The sequence below is a fragment of the Moschus berezovskii genome, chromosome 1 (assembly GCF_049115385.1).
Source record: "Moschus berezovskii isolate FMDL1 chromosome 1, NW_MosBer_1.0, whole genome shotgun sequence".
Taxonomy (NCBI): Eukaryota; Metazoa; Chordata; class Mammalia; order Artiodactyla; family Moschidae; genus Moschus; species Moschus berezovskii.
In genome coordinates, this window is record NC_142460.1 from 28,763,955 (window position 1) to 28,783,227 (window position 19,273).

A 19,273-nucleotide genomic window follows, 5' to 3' on the forward strand; every position below is an offset into this window, starting at 1 on the left:
TCAATCCCTGGTTCAGGAAGTGATCCCTGGAGAGGGAAATGTCTACCCACTCCAGTATTCTTGCCTGGGAAATGCCATGGACAGAGGAGCCTTGCAGGCTCCCTGGGGCCACAAAAAGTCAGATATGGCTTAGCGACTGAACAGCAGCAAATAAATGGTAGCTGTTGTATAACACAGGGAACTCAGCTTAGTGTTCGAGGTGTGGGATGGAGGTGGAGGGTGTCGGGAGCAGTAGGAGGAAGACTCATGAGGGAGGGGATATATGTACACACAGAGCTAATACACATTGTTATGCAGTAGAAAGTAACACAAGATTATCAAGTGGCTATTCTCCAATTTAAAAACATATATAAATAAAATGCAAAAGATAAATAAATATAAGTGTGCATGATTCTGTGTGGAAACTCCGGGAATATACTATCAGATTTTTTTTTTTTTTTAAATAAAAAGCTATTTCTTAGAGCAATTTTACATTCTCAGCCAAACTTAGTGACCACTACAGAGAGTTTCATATATCCCCTGTTGCATCATAGTCAGGGGTTTTGTTATTTTTTTGGTATCCTAGATTTTTAAGAATAATGTTTTTAGAATTAAAAAGAGAGAAAAGGTAACATATTAAACTAAACCAGATTCTGAGAATACCACCTCTCTTTCATTCCTTATTAAAGAAATTTTAACAGATTTTTGTGGTTTAATTGCTTTAACATTTTCAGTGTGTAACATTCTAGTATGTGCCATCAGTTTTGAAAGTAATATAAACAAGATTGTAAAATCCAGTCTTTGATGAATTTTATTTTAATGTTAGAGTACAATGAGTTTTCTATTTTGCCATTGGTCCCAAGGGCCTAGTAAATAACCAGTATTAATCCTTTGAAAAAGCAATCTCATTTGAGGGACATACATTCTTGGCTATGTGCAATATTAGAAACCTAGGGGCATCTTCACACAGTGAAATGAAATGTCATTTTCCAAATAAAAATTACAAATCAAATATCCTTTTATTAAATTAATGCCACACATGTCCTTTTGATGAACACTAGATTTTACCGAGGTAAATATCTTTCAGTGACTTTCACTTTGCATTAAAATCTACTCCTTAGCAGATTGGCCTCAGGTCAAGTAAGAAAAGACACTTTGTTGTTTGGCAGCTGTTATCCAGTTTATGCCCCAAGAACTATTTCAGGACAAAGTTGAGAGTATCCGATATCTTCTCCTGATTGTCTCATGAACTGATTTAATAGCTTTGGCCTAGGCATTGAATCATCCCAGATAACCACTTGTAAAAAAAATAGAAGAATATTGCTTAGTATTTCTGATGTTTGTAAATATGGCAGTGTGTGTGTGTTTGTGTATGTGTGTCTGTGTGTGTGTGTGTGTTAGTTGCTCAGTTCAGTTAAGTCACTCAGTTGTGTCCGACTCTTCGCGACCCCATGAACCGCAGCACGCCAGGCCTCCCTGTCTGTCACCAACTCCCGGAGTCCACCCAAACCCATGTCCACTGAGTCACTCAGTCGTGTCCAATTGTTTGCAACCCCATGGACTATAACCTGCAAGCCTCCTCTGTCCATGGTATTTCCCAGGCAAGAATACTGGAGTTGGATAGCCATTCCCTTCTCCAGGGGATCTTCCCAACCCAGGAATTGAACCTGGTCTCTTGCATTACAGGCAAATTCTTTATCACCTGAGCCACCAGGGAAGCCCAGATATGTATGGTAGTATATCTTGACAGTTCAGAGCTGGTAAATCAGGCAGACAGTTCCAGGCCCCTGTCAGTTCTGGCCTCCTGTGGCCTTGAAAATGGGATGCCTCGGGTATAAAGTATTCTTGCTGTGTTTGATTGCCTGCCCTGAGAAACCATGAAGAGTCCACTTGGAGAAAGATGTGTTGGTTTTTGATGAGGTTATTTTTGTTTTCCATTCTCCCAAATCATCTTTTTTTTGGTCTGTTTTATTTGTTGTTTTGTTTTAAAGTATTCTGTGTAAAAGCAAAAGAAAAATATGACATCATTTGCATTATTATGTCATTTCTTTCCTTATAATTTGTATCTTGATGTTTGTCTCTGGGGCTTGGTTATAGCCTTCTCAAGGTAGGTGGCGTTACATGTGTTTCTGGGAAAGTGTTAGTCACTCATTTGTGTCCCACTCTAGAGATCCATCACACAGCTGTCGTGGAGCTGGATTGCAGTGATGCATGTGGAAAGGCAGCCATTCCATGGACTCAAAGTTTCCTTCCTCACCAAGTACCACCCACATGGAGCCCTTGGGGGCACCGTGTCTCATAATTCTCGCATTCTCTGGGACCCACAATGCAATGCTGTGGACGCGATCAATTGTTTCAGAGATTCGAGGAATGATAAGGCTCTTTATCCCCTGTGATTTGCTTAGACTTTTACCTAAGTATTATTTATTAAAATAAATACTTAAATTTCATGAGGAATCGTGCATGTTTGAACTAGAGACAGACTGAAATTTAAATGCATTTTTAGAAAGATAGTTTTAAGGAATCCTTTTGTTGAAAGCGTTTGAAAAGTTGCTTTTTTCCCCCTTCTTAGAACCTTTATCTCAATATGTATCATTTCAGAATATTTCATGTAACATACTATGAAAGTGAAACAATGGTTCTTGTCTTTGCTGATGTGTGGACAGCTTGTATTCCTTGCTTGTTTGTAGTTGTTGGCTTTAACCTGTTCTTGCATGTCTTGCTTGAAGGATCGTGGTACCTTACTCGGTGGCCTCCGTGATTGCTCATCATCTTATGACAGTAGTCCATCTTTCACTTGATTAAAGAGTTTATCTGGGAATCAAACAAGCATGTCATTACTGTTTAAAATGTCCTGCAGCCTGTGTTGCATCCAAAATGATTTAAAACCTTAGACTCTAAAACTAGAGTCCACCATATTTCTCCAGTCTTTTATTTATTTCTGGACATTTTTCCCCACCTACCTTATGTTCCAGCTATAGTGGACTTCTGCCTCTTCTACAGATATGCTTTGTCCTTTTTTCTTTCTTTGCACTGAAGGTTGCCTTTTGCCATGTGTCCATTCAGCTATCCATCCATACATCCATCCATGCATCCAGTAAGGTCATGTTTGCTAGAAGTAGACTATGGATTGGGAGTAGAATGTTAAACAAGATAGATAGTGTCTTAATGTTGCGTTCATTCCTACGTGGCCCATTCCTGTTCATCCATTAGACTCATTTCTACTGTTATTTCTACTTTGAGATCATCCCCAGTGTCCCCAAGAAGATGTGTTCACTATGTTGATCCATCACTTTATCTCTATTATAGCATTTAATTTCTTCATTCATCAAGACATTTATTGCCTACTGTGTGCAGAATCTATATTGAAATTGGGGATACTGTAGTGAACAAAACAAATAAAAATTAAGCCCGCAGCTTACACATTATGTTGTAATTATCCAACTTAAAGTACTTATGAGAATGTGAATTCTTATAGGACTTCAGGTAATTTTATACCTGAACCAGCATTACTAAAATAATTTGCATGATATACAATTAAAAAAGAAAACTATAGCAAAAGTCTAAGGAACAGTTTTCATGATTTAATTGAATTAAACTCTGTGAAAACTATCTGTATGTGGGCTTCCCAGGTGGCACTAGTGGTAAAGAACCCACTTGCCAATGCAGAAGATGTAAGAGATTTGGGTTCATTCCCGGGTGGGGAAGAGCCCCTGGAAGAGGGCATGGCAGCCCACTCCAGTGTTCTTGCCTGGAGAATCCCATGGACAGAGGAGCCTGGCGGGCTACAGTTCATGGGGTCACAAACGTATTATGTATGCTGTTTGTTCTTTTAGTCCTCAAGTCGTGTCCAACTCTTTGCGATCCCATGAACTACGGTAGCCCGCCAGGCTCTTCTGTCCATGGAATTTCCCAGGCAAGAACACTGGAGTAGGTTGCCATTTCCTTCTCCAGTATTATGTATATAAACATACAATACACATATGTGTAATATAGATTTTATTTAGAAAGTCGAAAAATGCTAACTTTTCTGTTAGTTTCAGATTAATATGTCCAAGAAAGAGGGATGGACAATTATTTATTTTGATTGTTCTCAAATGATCACTTTGGCGAAATCAATCTGTAATTTTGCAACCCTTAGTTTCAATTAAGAGGCAGGTTTTTGTATGATTAATTCACAGAGATTCATGTTCAATAAATTAAAATTTCACTTTAAACACATAGAAAGTATTTAACCATCAAGGTAATGTGACAAGGAACTTGGCTGTTTACGGAAGCAGGACTCAAAATTCTAAAGATACTTCTCCTTCCTGGTTTGAGTACGTCATCATTCTAAAAGCAGTGTAACTTCTCTGAAGTTCTTTTAGCCTGTCTTTCCTTGATACCATCATTGGGATAAGATCCCTGGGATGCAGACGGAATGACGTGAAGCTGTTTTCTTTGTTTGCAGTTGGTGAGTTTGTGAGCGATGCCCTCCTCGTTCCCGACAAGTGCAAATTCTTACACCAGGAGAGAATGGATGTCTGTGAAACCCACCTTCACTGGCACACTGTGGCCAAAGAGGTACCAGCCCTTTCTTCTTCCTCCTTGTCAAGTGACAGTTTCCTACGGATGATGCACAGTGACACTGTAGGGGATGTTTGGAGGCAACAGCTGTCTGTTGATATATGTGGGTTTTTTTTAAATTATTACTGTTAAAAATAAAAATCTTCATGAATATTTTAAGAGGATATCTTGAGACAACAGCTGTGTTGATCAGTAAGTTATTATTATTATTTTAAAAAGCTACCCATGAGTATTTTATGTTTAGTTAGATTTGTTATGCTATGTCATGTTTTATAAATTAGAAACTATAAGTTTATACTCTCTATACACCTTAAAACATACCTTTTTAAAAATTTTTGTAATTTATGTCTTGTTTTTGTTTGGCATGTGCCAAGTTTTTATACTTTAACTTTTTTCTCTGTTATCCATTGGGGAATACAGTGGTAGAGGAGGAAGTAACTTGTCCTGTACTGGCATGAAAGTTGCAGTTAGATCTGAGTTTTGCAATTAATTTTGTGTTCAGTGTGCCACGCTGCCACCATCATTTCTCCATAGGGAGTAAGTCTATGGCACCAGTTCTGACTTTTGCTAACGCCCTGCTTTTAGCAAAACCAATAAGACATAAAGCAGTTAGCATAAAATGTCACTTTCTGATATTATTGCCTTTAACACTGCTTTGTCCCTTTAATATATTATAAAGTTTTTCTGATAAATTTGTATAATTTTTTTTCTTTGTAATGAAATCAGTCTCCCAGAATTAGGTTCCTTGATTTAGTTCAGTGGTTCTCAAATGAGGTCAGTTTTGCTCTACATCCCTTCTCAAGGACACAAACCAATGTCTGGAGATATTATTGGTTGTCACAGTTTTTTTGTGACAAGGGGTGATACCACTGGCATTTGGTGGCCAGGGGCCAGAATGTTCTGCTAAGCATTCTTCAGTGAACAGGACAAGTGTCCCTTGCCCTCTAGAATGATCTGGCCCAAAATGTCAATGGTACTGAGGTTGAGAAACCCTGATCTAGCTCCATTTAGCAATTGCATCATAGCCTTAAAACTGTTAGGCAAAAAACACCACTTAAGATTCAGCATTAATTTGCCTTTTATAAAGTAATATGTTCTAAGCAGCATTGTCTTTATATAAAAATGTTTCAGAGCTAATTGATATTAAGAAAACAACCTAGATGATTTAAAGTCCATTGGAGGCACTGATGCTAAAGCTGAAACTCCAATACTTTGGCCACCTCAGACGAAGAGTTGACTCACTGGAAAAGTCTCTGATGCTGGGAAAGATTGGGGGCGGGAGGAGAAGGGGACGACAGAGAGTGAGATGGCTGGATGGCATCACCGACTTGATGGACATGAGTTTGAGTGAACTCTGGGAGTTGGTGATGGACAGGGAGGCCTGGAGTGCTGTGATTCATGGGGTCGCAAAGAGTCGGACACGACTGAGCAACTGAACTGAACTGAACCCATCTGATTGGGCTTCCCAGGTGTCTGGCTCAGTGGTAAAGAATCAGTCTGCCAATGCAGGAGGTGTGGGTTCGATCCCTGGGTCAGGAAGATCCCCTGGAAGTAGGAAATGGCAACCCTCTCCAGTATTCTTGCCTGGAAAATTCCATGGACAGAGGAGCCTGGCGGGCTATAGTCCATGGTGTTGTAAAGAATCAGATAGCAGCTCAGCACACACAGACACCCATCTGACTACCTCATTTTTCATTTCTTCTTGAGTTGAAAAAATTGTTTTGATACTGAGAAACAAAATAAGTCTAATTCCTATGAGGTCAAAGTATACTCTGTAAAATTTCCTTGTTTACTTATGTGTGTTGAATTATTAATCTTTCCTCTGTCACCACTGGGTGCTTTCAAAGCTTTATGTTAATTTTGATTTGTGGGAATTTAACAAATCCCAGGAAAGCAAAAGGATTTGAAGGAGAAATCTCTAATGACTTTAAGTTCTGATTGGTAGCAAAGGATAATTTCTTCTTTTCCCAAGACTGTTACTTTGGAAGTGAGCCAAGAGAGTTACAGTTTCTAGAATGAGATAGATCCAAGTGAGAGTAGCTTCCATCCATAAAGGAAGTGGAAGTGAGTTGGGGGGATATATATGTGGAACCATCCCTACTTCCTGATATGCTAATGAGGCTGGAAACAATTGATTTTCTGATCACTGTTCACTGTGGAGGCTTCTTCTACGTCTTAGCTCCCAATTTGTTTCTACTCCTATAGTTTTTTATTCGTTTCTATAGTATAACAAGATGTTGTTGTTTAGTCTCTAAGTCATTTGCGGCCCTATGGACTGTACTCCACCAGGCTCCTCTGTTCGTAGGATTCTCCAGGCAAGAAAACTAAAGTGGGTAACCTTTCCCTTCTCCAGAGGAGAAGCCCCATAGCAACCTATCTCTATTAAATAAGTATCAAAGTTAAAAATTAAGGGTACTAAAGTAGCTTGTGCAAAAGAAACTACTGCAAATCCACTCAAAAAGCAAATGATTCTTTCCTCTGTAAAATTGGCCTCGATATGCTGGTCCTCTGTCTTGCTGTAACTGGATTTTCTCGTAAAATGCAGCACACCTACTCCAGTACTTGTTGTTTTCTCCTTACCTTTTTGTAGACGTGTAGTGAGAAGAGTACCAACTTGCATGACTATGGCATGTTGCTGCCCTGTGGAATTGACAAGTTCAGAGGTGTGGAATTCGTATGTTGCCCACTGGCCGAGGAAAGTGACAATGTTGACTCAGCAGATGCAGAGGAGGATGACTCAGACGTCTGGTGGGGTGGAGCAGACACGGACTATGCAGATGGGAGGTAAGGAGGCCTTTGTGTTCCCTCTCTCCTAGATGCCAGAACATCTAACATGAAGCTTTGTTTCTTCTATAAATGTATGTCTTTCTATTTCTTATTTATGTGATCTCTCCCACTCCCGTCAAAGTTTGCTTTTATGGAATAAAGTATAACCCTGAAGTTCTGTTCTGGTTATAGCCTACCGTTTAATTTTAGTATAATTACTCAGCCATCACTGAATTAATTGTAACTATTTTATTTTAACCTCATGAGTTGGGATCAAAATTCCACTGGTATTATAATAGGTCACTGGTAGTTCTGCAGAGACTTGAGTTCTGGGTGAATGACATGGTCTTCTGTTTTAGTCTGTAGTTTAGAAATTTGGGGAGGGGATTTGGGGATTATTTCATCAGTCATTGGCTAAATCTGAATTTTTGTTAAGAAGGATTTTGTTTCTGTTTGTGTGGGTTTTTGTTTTTGTGGGGTTTTTTGCCTTTGTCATCTTATCCTTTATAAATGAGGTCAGAGGCAATCATAAATGTTTGCTAAAATTCTTTAACTGACTTTGGTTTCTGTGATCATTAATAAATATATTTTTACCTCATTTTCTTTGGAATCTAAATCCCATAATTTGTAGATTCTTATTTTTAATTGAAGGCATCATTTGTATTCAGATCATAAAATTACAAAAATCTGAATCTTTGGGTAAGAAAGGCCATCTGGTTCAGTCACATCCCCAAAGGTGATGATGATGTAACACTTCACTTTTTCCCTCAGTATTTTCTAAGATGTTCCCAAATGTTACAAATTTCCAAGTAGAATATTAAATATGACTTGTAGGGCTTATAGTAATTAATGTAAAGTTTTCTGACTTTTATGTAATTAAGCATAGGTTTTTTAATAATATGTTTTAGAATTTTTAAAGTTTTTTTTTTGATTGAAGGATAATTGCTTTACAAAATTTTGTTGTTTTAAAATAGTTTTACAAAAATACGTATCTATTTTACAGATACATAAGAATCTATGTACACTGAGGATCTCTAATTGTCATATTTATCAGTTAATAATGCAGGCTTCTCTTTGGTGTCTTACCCATTGTTACCATAACTCTCTTCTTGTTAGTTAAGCTTTCTTGTGTTCCCTCTCCTACATGATTTAGAAAAATTGAGTTCAGTGTAGCAGAACAAGCAAATTCTAAACCACAGGAGAAAGAAATAAAGGAAAAGTGAGCTGTATGCTTACATTATTTCCTTATGTTTCTAAGAGATGGAAGTTAAATAGTATGAACTCCTTCTCCCACATTATTTCCTTATGTTTCTAAGAGATGGAAGTTAAATAGTATGAACTCCTTCTCCCAGGGCAGGAAACATCAGTGAGAACAGGGTTTGTCAGTGGGAAAGCTTCTGAGCATTGCATTCTAGGCCATGGTTGGTCTCCTGCCTCATGTTCCATGTGTCAGGTATAGAAGTGTCCATTGGTTTGGGTTTAATTGCTACTTTGTCTAAAAGTTGGAGTTGCTTAGTTCTTACTGATGGCTTTTTCATATTCTTCCTCAGTCATATATGGGTTTGAAGGCTTAAGGGTGAATTCGTAAAAAAGTTGTCGTGAGGGCTCTTACCAATGCCAGTGCAGTCAGTATTAAAAACGGAAATTTGGGGTTGTTCAGCCATTTCCTTTTCTCCTGGTTTGTTGGATGCCTGACCACTTCTCATTACTGAACTGAATCCGTACTTAGTAAACAACCCAGACGATGGTGAATAAACCAAGGCAGCTCCATGGCTGCTCTTAAAATCATATGGAGCCGGCTGTGTACTTGTAACCCTGTATCAAGGCTGTTGACCCGCCATTCATGATCATTCATACACGAGGGACTTTTTGTAATTAAAAGTGGGTATTTGTGCTTTTCCTGAGAGTGACAGACTTTTGCCAGGCTCTCTTGCACATTTAACAAAGTTTTTTTACGTCTTATAAAACCTACTGTGTACTGGGAATAGATTTCAAGGTATCTTGATCTTTCCCTCCTACCCTCCTTCTGACTTACTAACTGATTGAAAGCATTACTAACATCATTATCTTATGAAACCCTCTTCAGTGGCCCGTTCTTTACCTACATCCCATCTCACTTGTCCTGGAAAGAGATCCACAGGGCTTCCCCTTCTGGCCTCGAGTCTCTCATTTATTTCTTATGAGTCTCTCATTATCTATTATTTACCTGTGTCAGAGTAGGTAACTATACCTACTTCGATACCCATCCCTCTGGTATGATACTACTTTGTGTCTTCTTTGTTACAGTCACCAAACTACAGAACACTAGCATACTATTAATTTATTGCATTATCTCTTACTGGAGCAACTATAGAGTGTATTAAACTAGCTTTGACACCAGGACCACAGTCGTAACTGAAGGACTCAGACAGAAGTAGATCATGTGGTCAGCTTACCTATTTCAGCTTTCTGTAATAGCACCATCCAAGCTGACATTCAGTTGAAATGTTACCTGGATCTTTCCTGATCCCCTGCATTTATATGCCATTCTGCTGTCTACAACAGTTATACCTTGAACCCTGTCATCACTAAGAAATGCTGTACCCACAGGGTTTCCAGGTTTGACATTACTCTCTAAATATGAGCTTCTCTAATTCTGAGCTTCTAAAATACTAATCTGGTCCTAGGGATTTCACCCTTACTTTATAACAGTCATCTCCCTAATTCAGACTTTCAATTCATTATCTTCTTCTTTTTTTTGGTTCTTTCTGGCCAGGATGGACCCAGGGGGTAGGATTTTTACATATTCCTTTGAATGTCCTGGATTTATTGATACCCTTAACATTTTGTAAAGATATTTTCATCAGTCCTCCCTATATGGGGAAAATTAACTTCTCCCTTTAACTGCTTCTGAGCTTTCTAAGGTTGATGTTGAATCCCACCAGTTAATTCCATTTCTTATTCATGCTGTAACATCAGCTGGGATATTAATGTTATTGGATACACCTAATCATCACTATTTGATGACCTAACATCATTAAAAAGGCTACAAGTAATAAATGCTCGAGGAGACATGATTAAAAGCAAATCCTTCTTCTGTTGGTGGGAATGTAAATTGGTGCAGCCAGTATGGAAAACAGTATGGAAGTTCCTTTAAAAACTGAAAATAGAAACCATGCCCACATGGTAACACACACTAGAGATTGACCTTGTAAAAGTAAGGAGTGTGAGAAAGTATTCGTTAATCCGTTAAAGTTCATGAAAGGAGACATACTGGAAAGAAACCCTATGAGTGTAAACAATGTGGTTGATGATTTTTACAAAATCATGAAAGAAATCTCACTGGACTCTATACTTGGTATTGACCTATATGGAATAAGAATCTGAAAAGGAGTGAATATATGTCCATGTATAACTGACTGGTCCTTCCCAGGTGGCACTAGTGGTGAAGAACCCACCTTCCAATGCAGGAGACATAAGAGACCTGGGTTCAATCACTGGGTCAGGAAGATCCCATGGAGAAGGGCATGGCAACCCACCCCAGTATTCTTGCCTGGACAATCCCATGGAGAGAGGAGGCTGGCGGGCTATGGTCCATAGGGTTGCACAAGAGTTGAACACGACTGAAGCGACTTAGCATGTACCATATGACCCAGCAATCCTATTCCTAGGCACATATCTGGAGAAAGGTCTGATTCAGAAAGATGCATGAACTCCAGCAGTGCTCACTATTTACAGTAGCCAAGACATGGAAGTAAACTGTCTATCGACAGATGAATGGATAAAGATGATGGGGTGTGTGTGTGTGTTTGTAGATATGTGCTGTGCTAAGTCACTAAGTCATGTCTGATTCTTTACAACCCTATGGACACCAGGCTTCTCTGTCAATACTGGAGTGTGCTGCCATGCCCTCCTCCACACACACACACACACAGTGGAGTATTGTGTGCTTAGTTACTGAATCATGTTCTACTCTTTGCAACCTCATGTACTGTAGCCCACCAGGCTCCTCTGTCCATGGGGGTTCTCCATGCAAGAATACTGGAGTGGGTTGCCATGCCCACCTCCAGGGGATCTTTCCAACCCAGGGATTGAACTCAGATCTCCTGCACTGCAGGTGGATTCTTTATCATCTGAGCCACCAGGAAAGCCCCCAGTGGAATATTACTCATTTATTAAGAAAGAATGAAATGATGCCATTTGCAGAACATAGATGGACCCAGAGATTATCATAATAAGTGAAATTAAAGACATATAGGATATCACTCATATGCGGAATCTAAAATATGTTACAAATAAACTTATTTACAAAACAGAAACAAACCAGTGACTACCAAAGGTAAAGGGGGGAGAGAGGGATAAACAAGGAATTTGGGATTAGCAGATACAAACAACTGTATATAAAATAGACAAACAACAAGGTCCTACTGTATAGCACAGGGAATGATATTCAATATCTTGTGATATTCAGTATATCATTATAGGATATTCAATACCTATAATGAAAAAGAATACAGAAAAAAATATATATATTTATAATTGCATTACTTTGCTGTACACTAGAAACTAATGAAACATTGTAAATCAACTATATTTCACTTTTCAAAATAAAATATTTTAAAAAAGAAAGAAAAAGACAAATTGGAACTAGAAAAAGAAAAAAAGAATTGGATAGAACCTAGTAGAATTAAGATATCAGGTCACTTGCACCACTTCATTTTTGAACATGTTTCTCTGTGAGCCCTGCAGGTACGTATGCCTTCATTCTCTTCTGGCAAAGTTAGTGGGCAAAACGAGAGAGATATTACATCACTGACCCCCACACAAGCTGGGGGCCTGCCAGCTGGTTGCTGCCTGGTTCCAGAACAAGTCACAATACGAATTTCACACATCCTGCTTGACAAGTCCTTAGGAGACACCATACGACAGTTCTTGAAAAGGGAAAAAGAGAAAGGAACTCTGCTCCTCCAGAATAAAATTTGATCCGCAGCTTAATGCACTTTACTGATTGGTAGGTAGTGAGATTTATTTTGGAAGATGAGTGGTATCCTATTGCTAATGAGGCATTTAGAGAAACATTCTTTGTGGGATGAGCTCTGTTTTATGACCTCATTTGAAAAGAGCCAAGTCTTTTCAAGGACTGAGTAGAAACAAATCAGTTACTGTTCCCCAAATTTATCTGTAAGTAACTTGTGTTTATTTCTCTGCTGTTTAGAGTTTCCCAAGTGGTGAAGAAGTCACCTGCCAGTGCAGGAGACGCAAGAGACTGGGGTTCGATCCCAGGGTCGGCAAGATCCCCTGAAAGAGGGCTCGGCGTCCCACTCCAGTGTTCTTGCCTGGAGAATCCCATGGACAGAGGAGCCTGGTGGCTACAGTCCATGGGGTCACAAAGAGTGGGACCCAACTGAAGCGACTTAGCACATAATGACTGAGTTCTCAGGCGACCTCAGAATACCTAGTTATGTGATCAGTAATGCAGCTTACTTATGTTAATAGTGTATAGACTCCAGCCTCCTTGGGTAAGAATTTTTCCATGGGAAAATTCCCCTGAAAAACTAACATGTAAGACCAGTCACATATCCAGTCTAACCTTGAGAGTGAGGACCTGGAGATGCTGCCATCTACAACAGCAGAATCTGACTAGAAACTGCATACTTCACAGAGGTTGATGAATTTTGTAGAGCAAAAAACTTAAAGGAAGACCCTCTAGTTCTTTGATAACAGCCTTTGCCTCTCAGGACTATTTCCTTACATTTTTTTCAAAACAGAATCAAAAGACATAGCTTCATATGTTGAGAGTTGCAGGCATTAGTGAGAATGTGCTGACAGGCAACCTCATATAACTTCCTGGATAATTAGATGATTTTTTTTTCCTCTTGACTGAAAAAAGACCCATTATGATAGATCTAGATGAGTGACTGCTTGTGCCTGGAACTCACCATGTCCTTCTTTGGGGCTGTATTTGGTAGCTCAGGATGGTTTCCTCGGTTATGTGGGGGTGGGGGGGTGATGAACATGCACGTATGTGCACATGGGAACACATACACCTTATGACGTTCACTGAATCCATTCTGGTGATCGCCTCGCCCTGCACTGCACTGGAAAAGCCAGGCCTGCATCAGTGACTCTCTGGGTACAGTGGGCCCTTTATATTAATATAATTTTTGTTTTTAAATTATTTTACAAATGATTCACAAAAATTAAAAGGATGACGATCAATAACTTCATTTAGAAATTTTAGTCAGAATTAATATAGTAAATATCTTAATTTGAATTAAATACAGCTAAGCTAGATTTTTATTTCATCTCTTCCTGGTTTTGAAGGTAAGGATTTCTGAAATGAGCACTGTCCTTTGAATAAAAGTAGCAGCTAATCAGCTGCCAGGCGTGAACCCGAACTATAACCATCTTACGAATACTGATTCCAGGATCAAATCCATCCCTGCTCGGTTCTGACCTCGTACTTCTGGTCATTTTGTTGCACCTGCATTTTCACTTGATAACTGTTAAAAAATCAATACTTTTCAATTTAAGAGTTCATAATTTTGTTGAAGAAAAAGCAGTGCTATCTTCTATTTTATAAATTAGAAAATATTTTCAAGTTTGTATTTATAAACACCCATGAACATCATTAATCCGATCCTTTTATTATACATTTTATATTGGTTCTTCTCGTCACTTCTAAGATACTCTTGCATTTGGTATTTGTCTACTGCTGAACTAGTTCTGTTGTATAAATATAATAAAAAATTGTTGCACACACATCATAAAGAAGGAAAAAAATACTACCACATGTTTTTAGCAAATTTAGCAATTTTGTTTTGTTTTTGTTGCCAAATACTGAATGATGTCATCCTTCCTGTAGAATGACTAACTGAATGAGAACAGCATATTTTCTTTTTGTTCTTAGAAACGCATTGCTCACTTTGCAGTTCTTGAGCTTGAGAAAGTTCATCTAGACCATCATCATCTGAAGAGTCATGGTCTGAGGTTTTGCTTATGCAGTCCATTTCAGTCATCTTCTGATTTGTTTAATAATTGTAACATGTCTCCTGTCAATTCTCTCTTATTTGCCAGTGTGGAAAATGAGAATTTTTTATTTTCACTTGCATGCAGTGAAAGTCCCTAGACTTCTTTCATTGCTTCTTGAAAGATGATGCAATATTTGGGGAACAAAGTAATAAAACTCTGATAATTCCTCTATTACATCATCTTTCTAGGCAATTCCCTCATTCTTTTATTTTCTTATTACTTGGTCTTCTTAGCACAGTTGAAATAATTAATGAGTAATGATGAAATAATTCCTGGGATGATAAAAATAGAAAGATTGTAGAAAAAATCTTAGGTATCAAAAAACTCCAGTTGATTGATGTGGTAATCACAATATAGAATGAGTTTCATTCCATTTAAAAAATATTGTAAGAAAGTGTGAAAGTCAGAAATATGGACTCTTAGATGTAGATGAAACTGCTCAAAAGGAAACTTAAAATGTAAAAATTATGTTCAGTGGGCCCTAGTGGTAGGGTTAATAGCCTACCCTGTTTATTCAAGAGATTGCATTTGTTATGAGGCCTGTGTGACTTTTATTAAATATTTGACCTAATTTTCTACAAGCCAGGTACTCGGTAAATATTTGAGCTAAATTGAATTGGCATTCATGTTAAACACACACCAACATAATTGGTAACTCAAGGTTAAGCTAATTGGGCTTTAAAACAAAAACTGCCAACAAATATCATTCCAGATATGCAAGAATTAAGTGAAATTGCATCAGAAATCTCTAAAGCCAGAAATATTGGGGAGAAAAATACTGAGGCAATAAGAATATTTATAAACAGCATTTCTGTGGACAGAAAAGCAAACACCCCAGGAGTCTGCCTTTTGAAGACAGCTTTTGTGCGGATGGAAATGTTTGAGATCAAAATAAACCTTCCAAAGCTAAGTGCATCGGGAGCTGAAAGAGTATTCCCAAACAATGGATGATTAAGGCTTCTTATTTGCACCTAGTTACTTCATTAAATCTAATCGTTATGTCATTTATTTTTTTCCTTTTATTAGTGTCACTACTGTTCATTTTGACTGTACTAAATATTAGCATATTTTCTGCAAAAAAACAAAAAGATCATGTTCAAAATATTGGAGCATTTAGAGACTTGGCAGATGAGCTCCACTAAAGTTATTTTTCCCTTGTATCTAATTAGAAAATATTTAAAATATGGTGATTTTTCAGAAAAGCACCTGTAATTTGACTTTATTGTAAGTTCTGCGTTTCTGCTTGTTCTTATTTTTGTTTTTATTTAGTTATCTTTAAAATATAAAAGTTTCATTTTTAAGTAACATCTAGATATTTTAAAAATACATTTTGTAATTTTCATATGTATCTCTTCAATTATGTATATTCCTTCAAGATTTGTTCACTTATGTCATCATCATCAGATTTTTTTTTTTTTGCTTCTTTTTTTACATTATAGAAGTCAAGCTTTTGAATAAGTCTAGATTTGCCTCCCAAATTAGGTAATAATTGCTTTAAAATAGTTTTCCAAAAATAGGACAATGGGGTTAAAAGATATGAATGTTTTGACAGCACTCAACATTTGTTTAAATGTTTATGCCCGTTTATAGTGAGGTTTGGACAGCAGGTTAATTTATTTCATCATTGCATACTCACCAATATTGGATTTTGATCATTATTAAGAACATGAACCTTCCTTATATCGTCAGGTTTTCAGACTATGAATGTGACGAGGGCATGGACTAAATTTTGTTGCCTTCTTATATCCTTGTCTGTACACAAGTAGTAATAATCGTAAGAGATATTACATAATCTTGCTATGTGCAAACCACTGTTCTGAATGCCTTGCATATATTAACCTGTCTAATGTTCACAGCTTTTTAATATCTGTTAGTTGTTTGTAGACTGATTTAATGAATGTTGTTTGGGCTTTTCCTATACTGGGAACAGATTTGTGCTGATTTATCTCTTCTTGAGAATTTACATTTTTTTTCTTCTGCCAAGTAAATATTACAGGTATTTCAAGTGTAAAATCCACCAGAACCCTTCTGTTGATTTTCATGCTATTAGTTCTACATTAATAAAATGTCATTAGTAATCTGCACTTTTCTCCTTCAGCTAAATTTCTTCATTCTACCTTAAGAGTACATATAAATTATAACTTTAAAAATGGTTAACTTATTCACTTTTGATCAAAAGTGTTTCAGAAAAATGAATAATTTTGATTAAATGATTTATATGTGAGAGACGTTAAACATTTTTGATGTTTACTGATAGTATAGTGTATGCTGATTCCATGTTGTTTAATCTGCCCTAGTTGTGAACCTTTGGTCAGGGAAGTTGGGGGTGGCGGTATAGTCTAAAGCTTTGCATGCTTAGTGGCTCAGTCATGTCCGACTTTTTGTGACCCCATGGGCTAGCCCGCCAGGCTCCTCTGTCCATGGGGATTCTACAGGCAAAGATACTCTAAAGCTTTAGATTAGTTTAATACAATGGGAAATGTGAAAAAGTGTGTATACATTGGGACACATGCCTAGAAAAAAGGCAGGTTATTTCTCTTCAGGTTCTTTTTATTTATTTGTTTGCGGGGACAGGGGGTTGTGATTAATGAAGGGACAAAGAATTTATGGACCCAACTTCTACCTTAGTAGAGGTCTCTTCAATCTAATTCTCTTTAAAAGGAAAGAAGGGCATCTTATTCTTATATCTGTGTAATTGTTCCACAGAGATATGTCTTTTTTTGGTAAAGAATGGGATTGTTATGAACAGAGAGAAATATACATAGAAATTACATCTCCCTTTGGTCTAAATCCTGGCCATTTTAATGGTGTTATTGATTTGATCACATTATTTGAATCAAATAAGATAGGGATGGATCTGATAATATAACCTTTGAGCCCGTCATGTTAACCTGACTATTTATGAAGGGGAAATGATAGTTCAGTAGCCCCAACTCAAGGTAACATGTCAAAGTATAAAACATAATGATGATAAGCTTACTTTGAATTGAGGACAGTTGTGTCCATGGCTTCATTTGAGCTGTTGATGGAGTTCTAGTGTAAATAATAGTTATATGGTTTCATGGTGTCTTGCTCTATCTTTCCTGCAAGAACATGTGACCCAATAAATACCTTGTAATAGCCACAACCATTGGGAACATTTTATTGTACCCTCTACATGAGCACCATTAAAAGAGATTTCTTTAAATCCATTTATCAGGCCTGGTAGGGAGTTGGGACTCATTTTTGTTCTAAAAGCAGAGGGTTGCTAATAACACTGGGTGCGTCCCATTTCCAGTCATTTCCCAGAAAATTAAGCAAAGACCAACATGACTGATGCTCAACATGAGGAATAAAATCTGGATCATGGTGACTATTGCAGTCAGCTTAAGAAGTTCTTACTGAGGCCTGATTTGTGGGTGGCACAGTGCTAGGTATAGTTGAAAGTCAAATTAACTGTGGTCTGTGTGCTCCAAGAAATTTTCTCAGAAAATAAGCACCAGATGGTAGTGTGGAGGGTTCATTGCACAAACACGTTATTTGTGGTTTGTGAAAACTTGTCATTGAATCATGGAGGAAGTTATGCCCGTGTTGTCTTCCAGTTAGCCTGGAAAGTTGTTGTAGCCTTATATGATCTCAGGCTGTTGTGAGATTGTGTATCTGTTAGTGAATCAATACTTTCTCAGTCTTTAAAATTGGTTCTGAAAGAGAGATGCTTCATTTGACTTTATATCTTGTCTGGATGTCTAGAGTTAAAATCTGTTGAATATATAATCTTTCAGCTGCTTTTCTATCCTGCATTTTCAGAAAGTGGTAGTAGATATTCAGAGGGGGGAAAAAAACCAAAAACTTTGGAGGAGGATCACAATGTGAATCATGCAACTGATACATTACCGCCTTAAAACTCTGCCGGTGGATGAGTCAAAAGAATAGATTTGCTAAAACAAATTAGATCTTTGTGGCTTTGAGAGCTAAGTGTCATGGTGCTGGGTTGGCAGCATCTAGTACTGTGAGGCTGTAACTGTATCACTGAGCCTTGAACTGAAATATGGGAACTAATTTGAAAATGATGAACGGGAGAGAAGCATTTTCTCTTGAGGGAATTGGCTGCCAGCTCTGAGGTCTTATTAAAAATGCTGAATTTCTGGATTGAATGAGCTTGAATAGCATGTATGTCAAAAAGAAAAACAAAACACTTTAATAGCCTTAACCAGATTAAGAGATATGTGGCCAAACCAGTGGGGTTTGTTTAGGTTTCTAAGCAGGTGATGGTTGGAAGAGAAGATGCCTTTGAAGTTCAGTGTTGGATTGCTGCCATCCCACGCTACATCTGGCAGTGATCACTGTGCTCACTCAGATCTGATGGTGCAAGCTGCCCAGTAACCAGATATGGCTGAAATTAGAGGTGCTGGGGGATGATTCATGTGTAAAAGTTGTTTGGATGATTGGATTATTCAGTGCTGAGAATTTTACACCACTGAGACATGGAAGGCCACTTTGTACTCCCATTGTCTTTTATATTTAAATTTAATTTTTTAAATTTTTAATACAAATTTTAAAGGTTACTGTCCATCTACAGTTCAGTTCAGTCACTCAGTCGTATCCGGCTCTTTGCAGCCTCTTTGCAGCCCACCAGGCTTCCCTGTCCATCACCAACTCCTGGAGTTCACTCAAACCCATGTCCATTGAGTCGGTGATGCCATCCAACCATCTCACCCTGTGTCGTCCCCTTCTCCTCCTGCCTTCAGTCTTTCCCAGCATCAGGGTCTTTTCAAATGAGTCAGTTCTTTGCATCAGGTGGCCGAAGTATTGGAGTTTCCACTTCAGCATCAGTCCTTGCAATGAATACAGTTATTACAAAATACTGGATATATTCTCTGTGTTCTGCAGTGCAGCTGCGAGCCTATCTTACGCCCACTAGTCTGGCCTCTCACTCTCCCAGCCCAGTATTGACTCTCCCTCTTTGCTCCTC

At 38.0% G+C, this 19,273-nt stretch overlaps 1 protein-coding gene across 6 annotated transcripts in view; it reads left to right on the forward strand.

The window, feature by feature from the left end:
• APP (amyloid beta precursor protein) overlaps positions 1-19,273 on the forward strand; it is a 305,975-nt gene that overhangs the window by 123,081 nt on the left and 163,621 nt on the right. For all 6 annotated transcript variants that reach the window (XM_055421750.2, XM_055421740.2, XM_055421746.2 and 3 more), the window contains exons 4-5: positions 4,430-4,542; positions 7,136-7,329. In XM_055421750.2, coding sequence (XP_055277725.2) covers positions 4,430-4,542; positions 7,136-7,329 — 307 coding nt within the window. The remainder of the gene's footprint in view (positions 1-4,429; positions 4,543-7,135; positions 7,330-19,273) is intronic.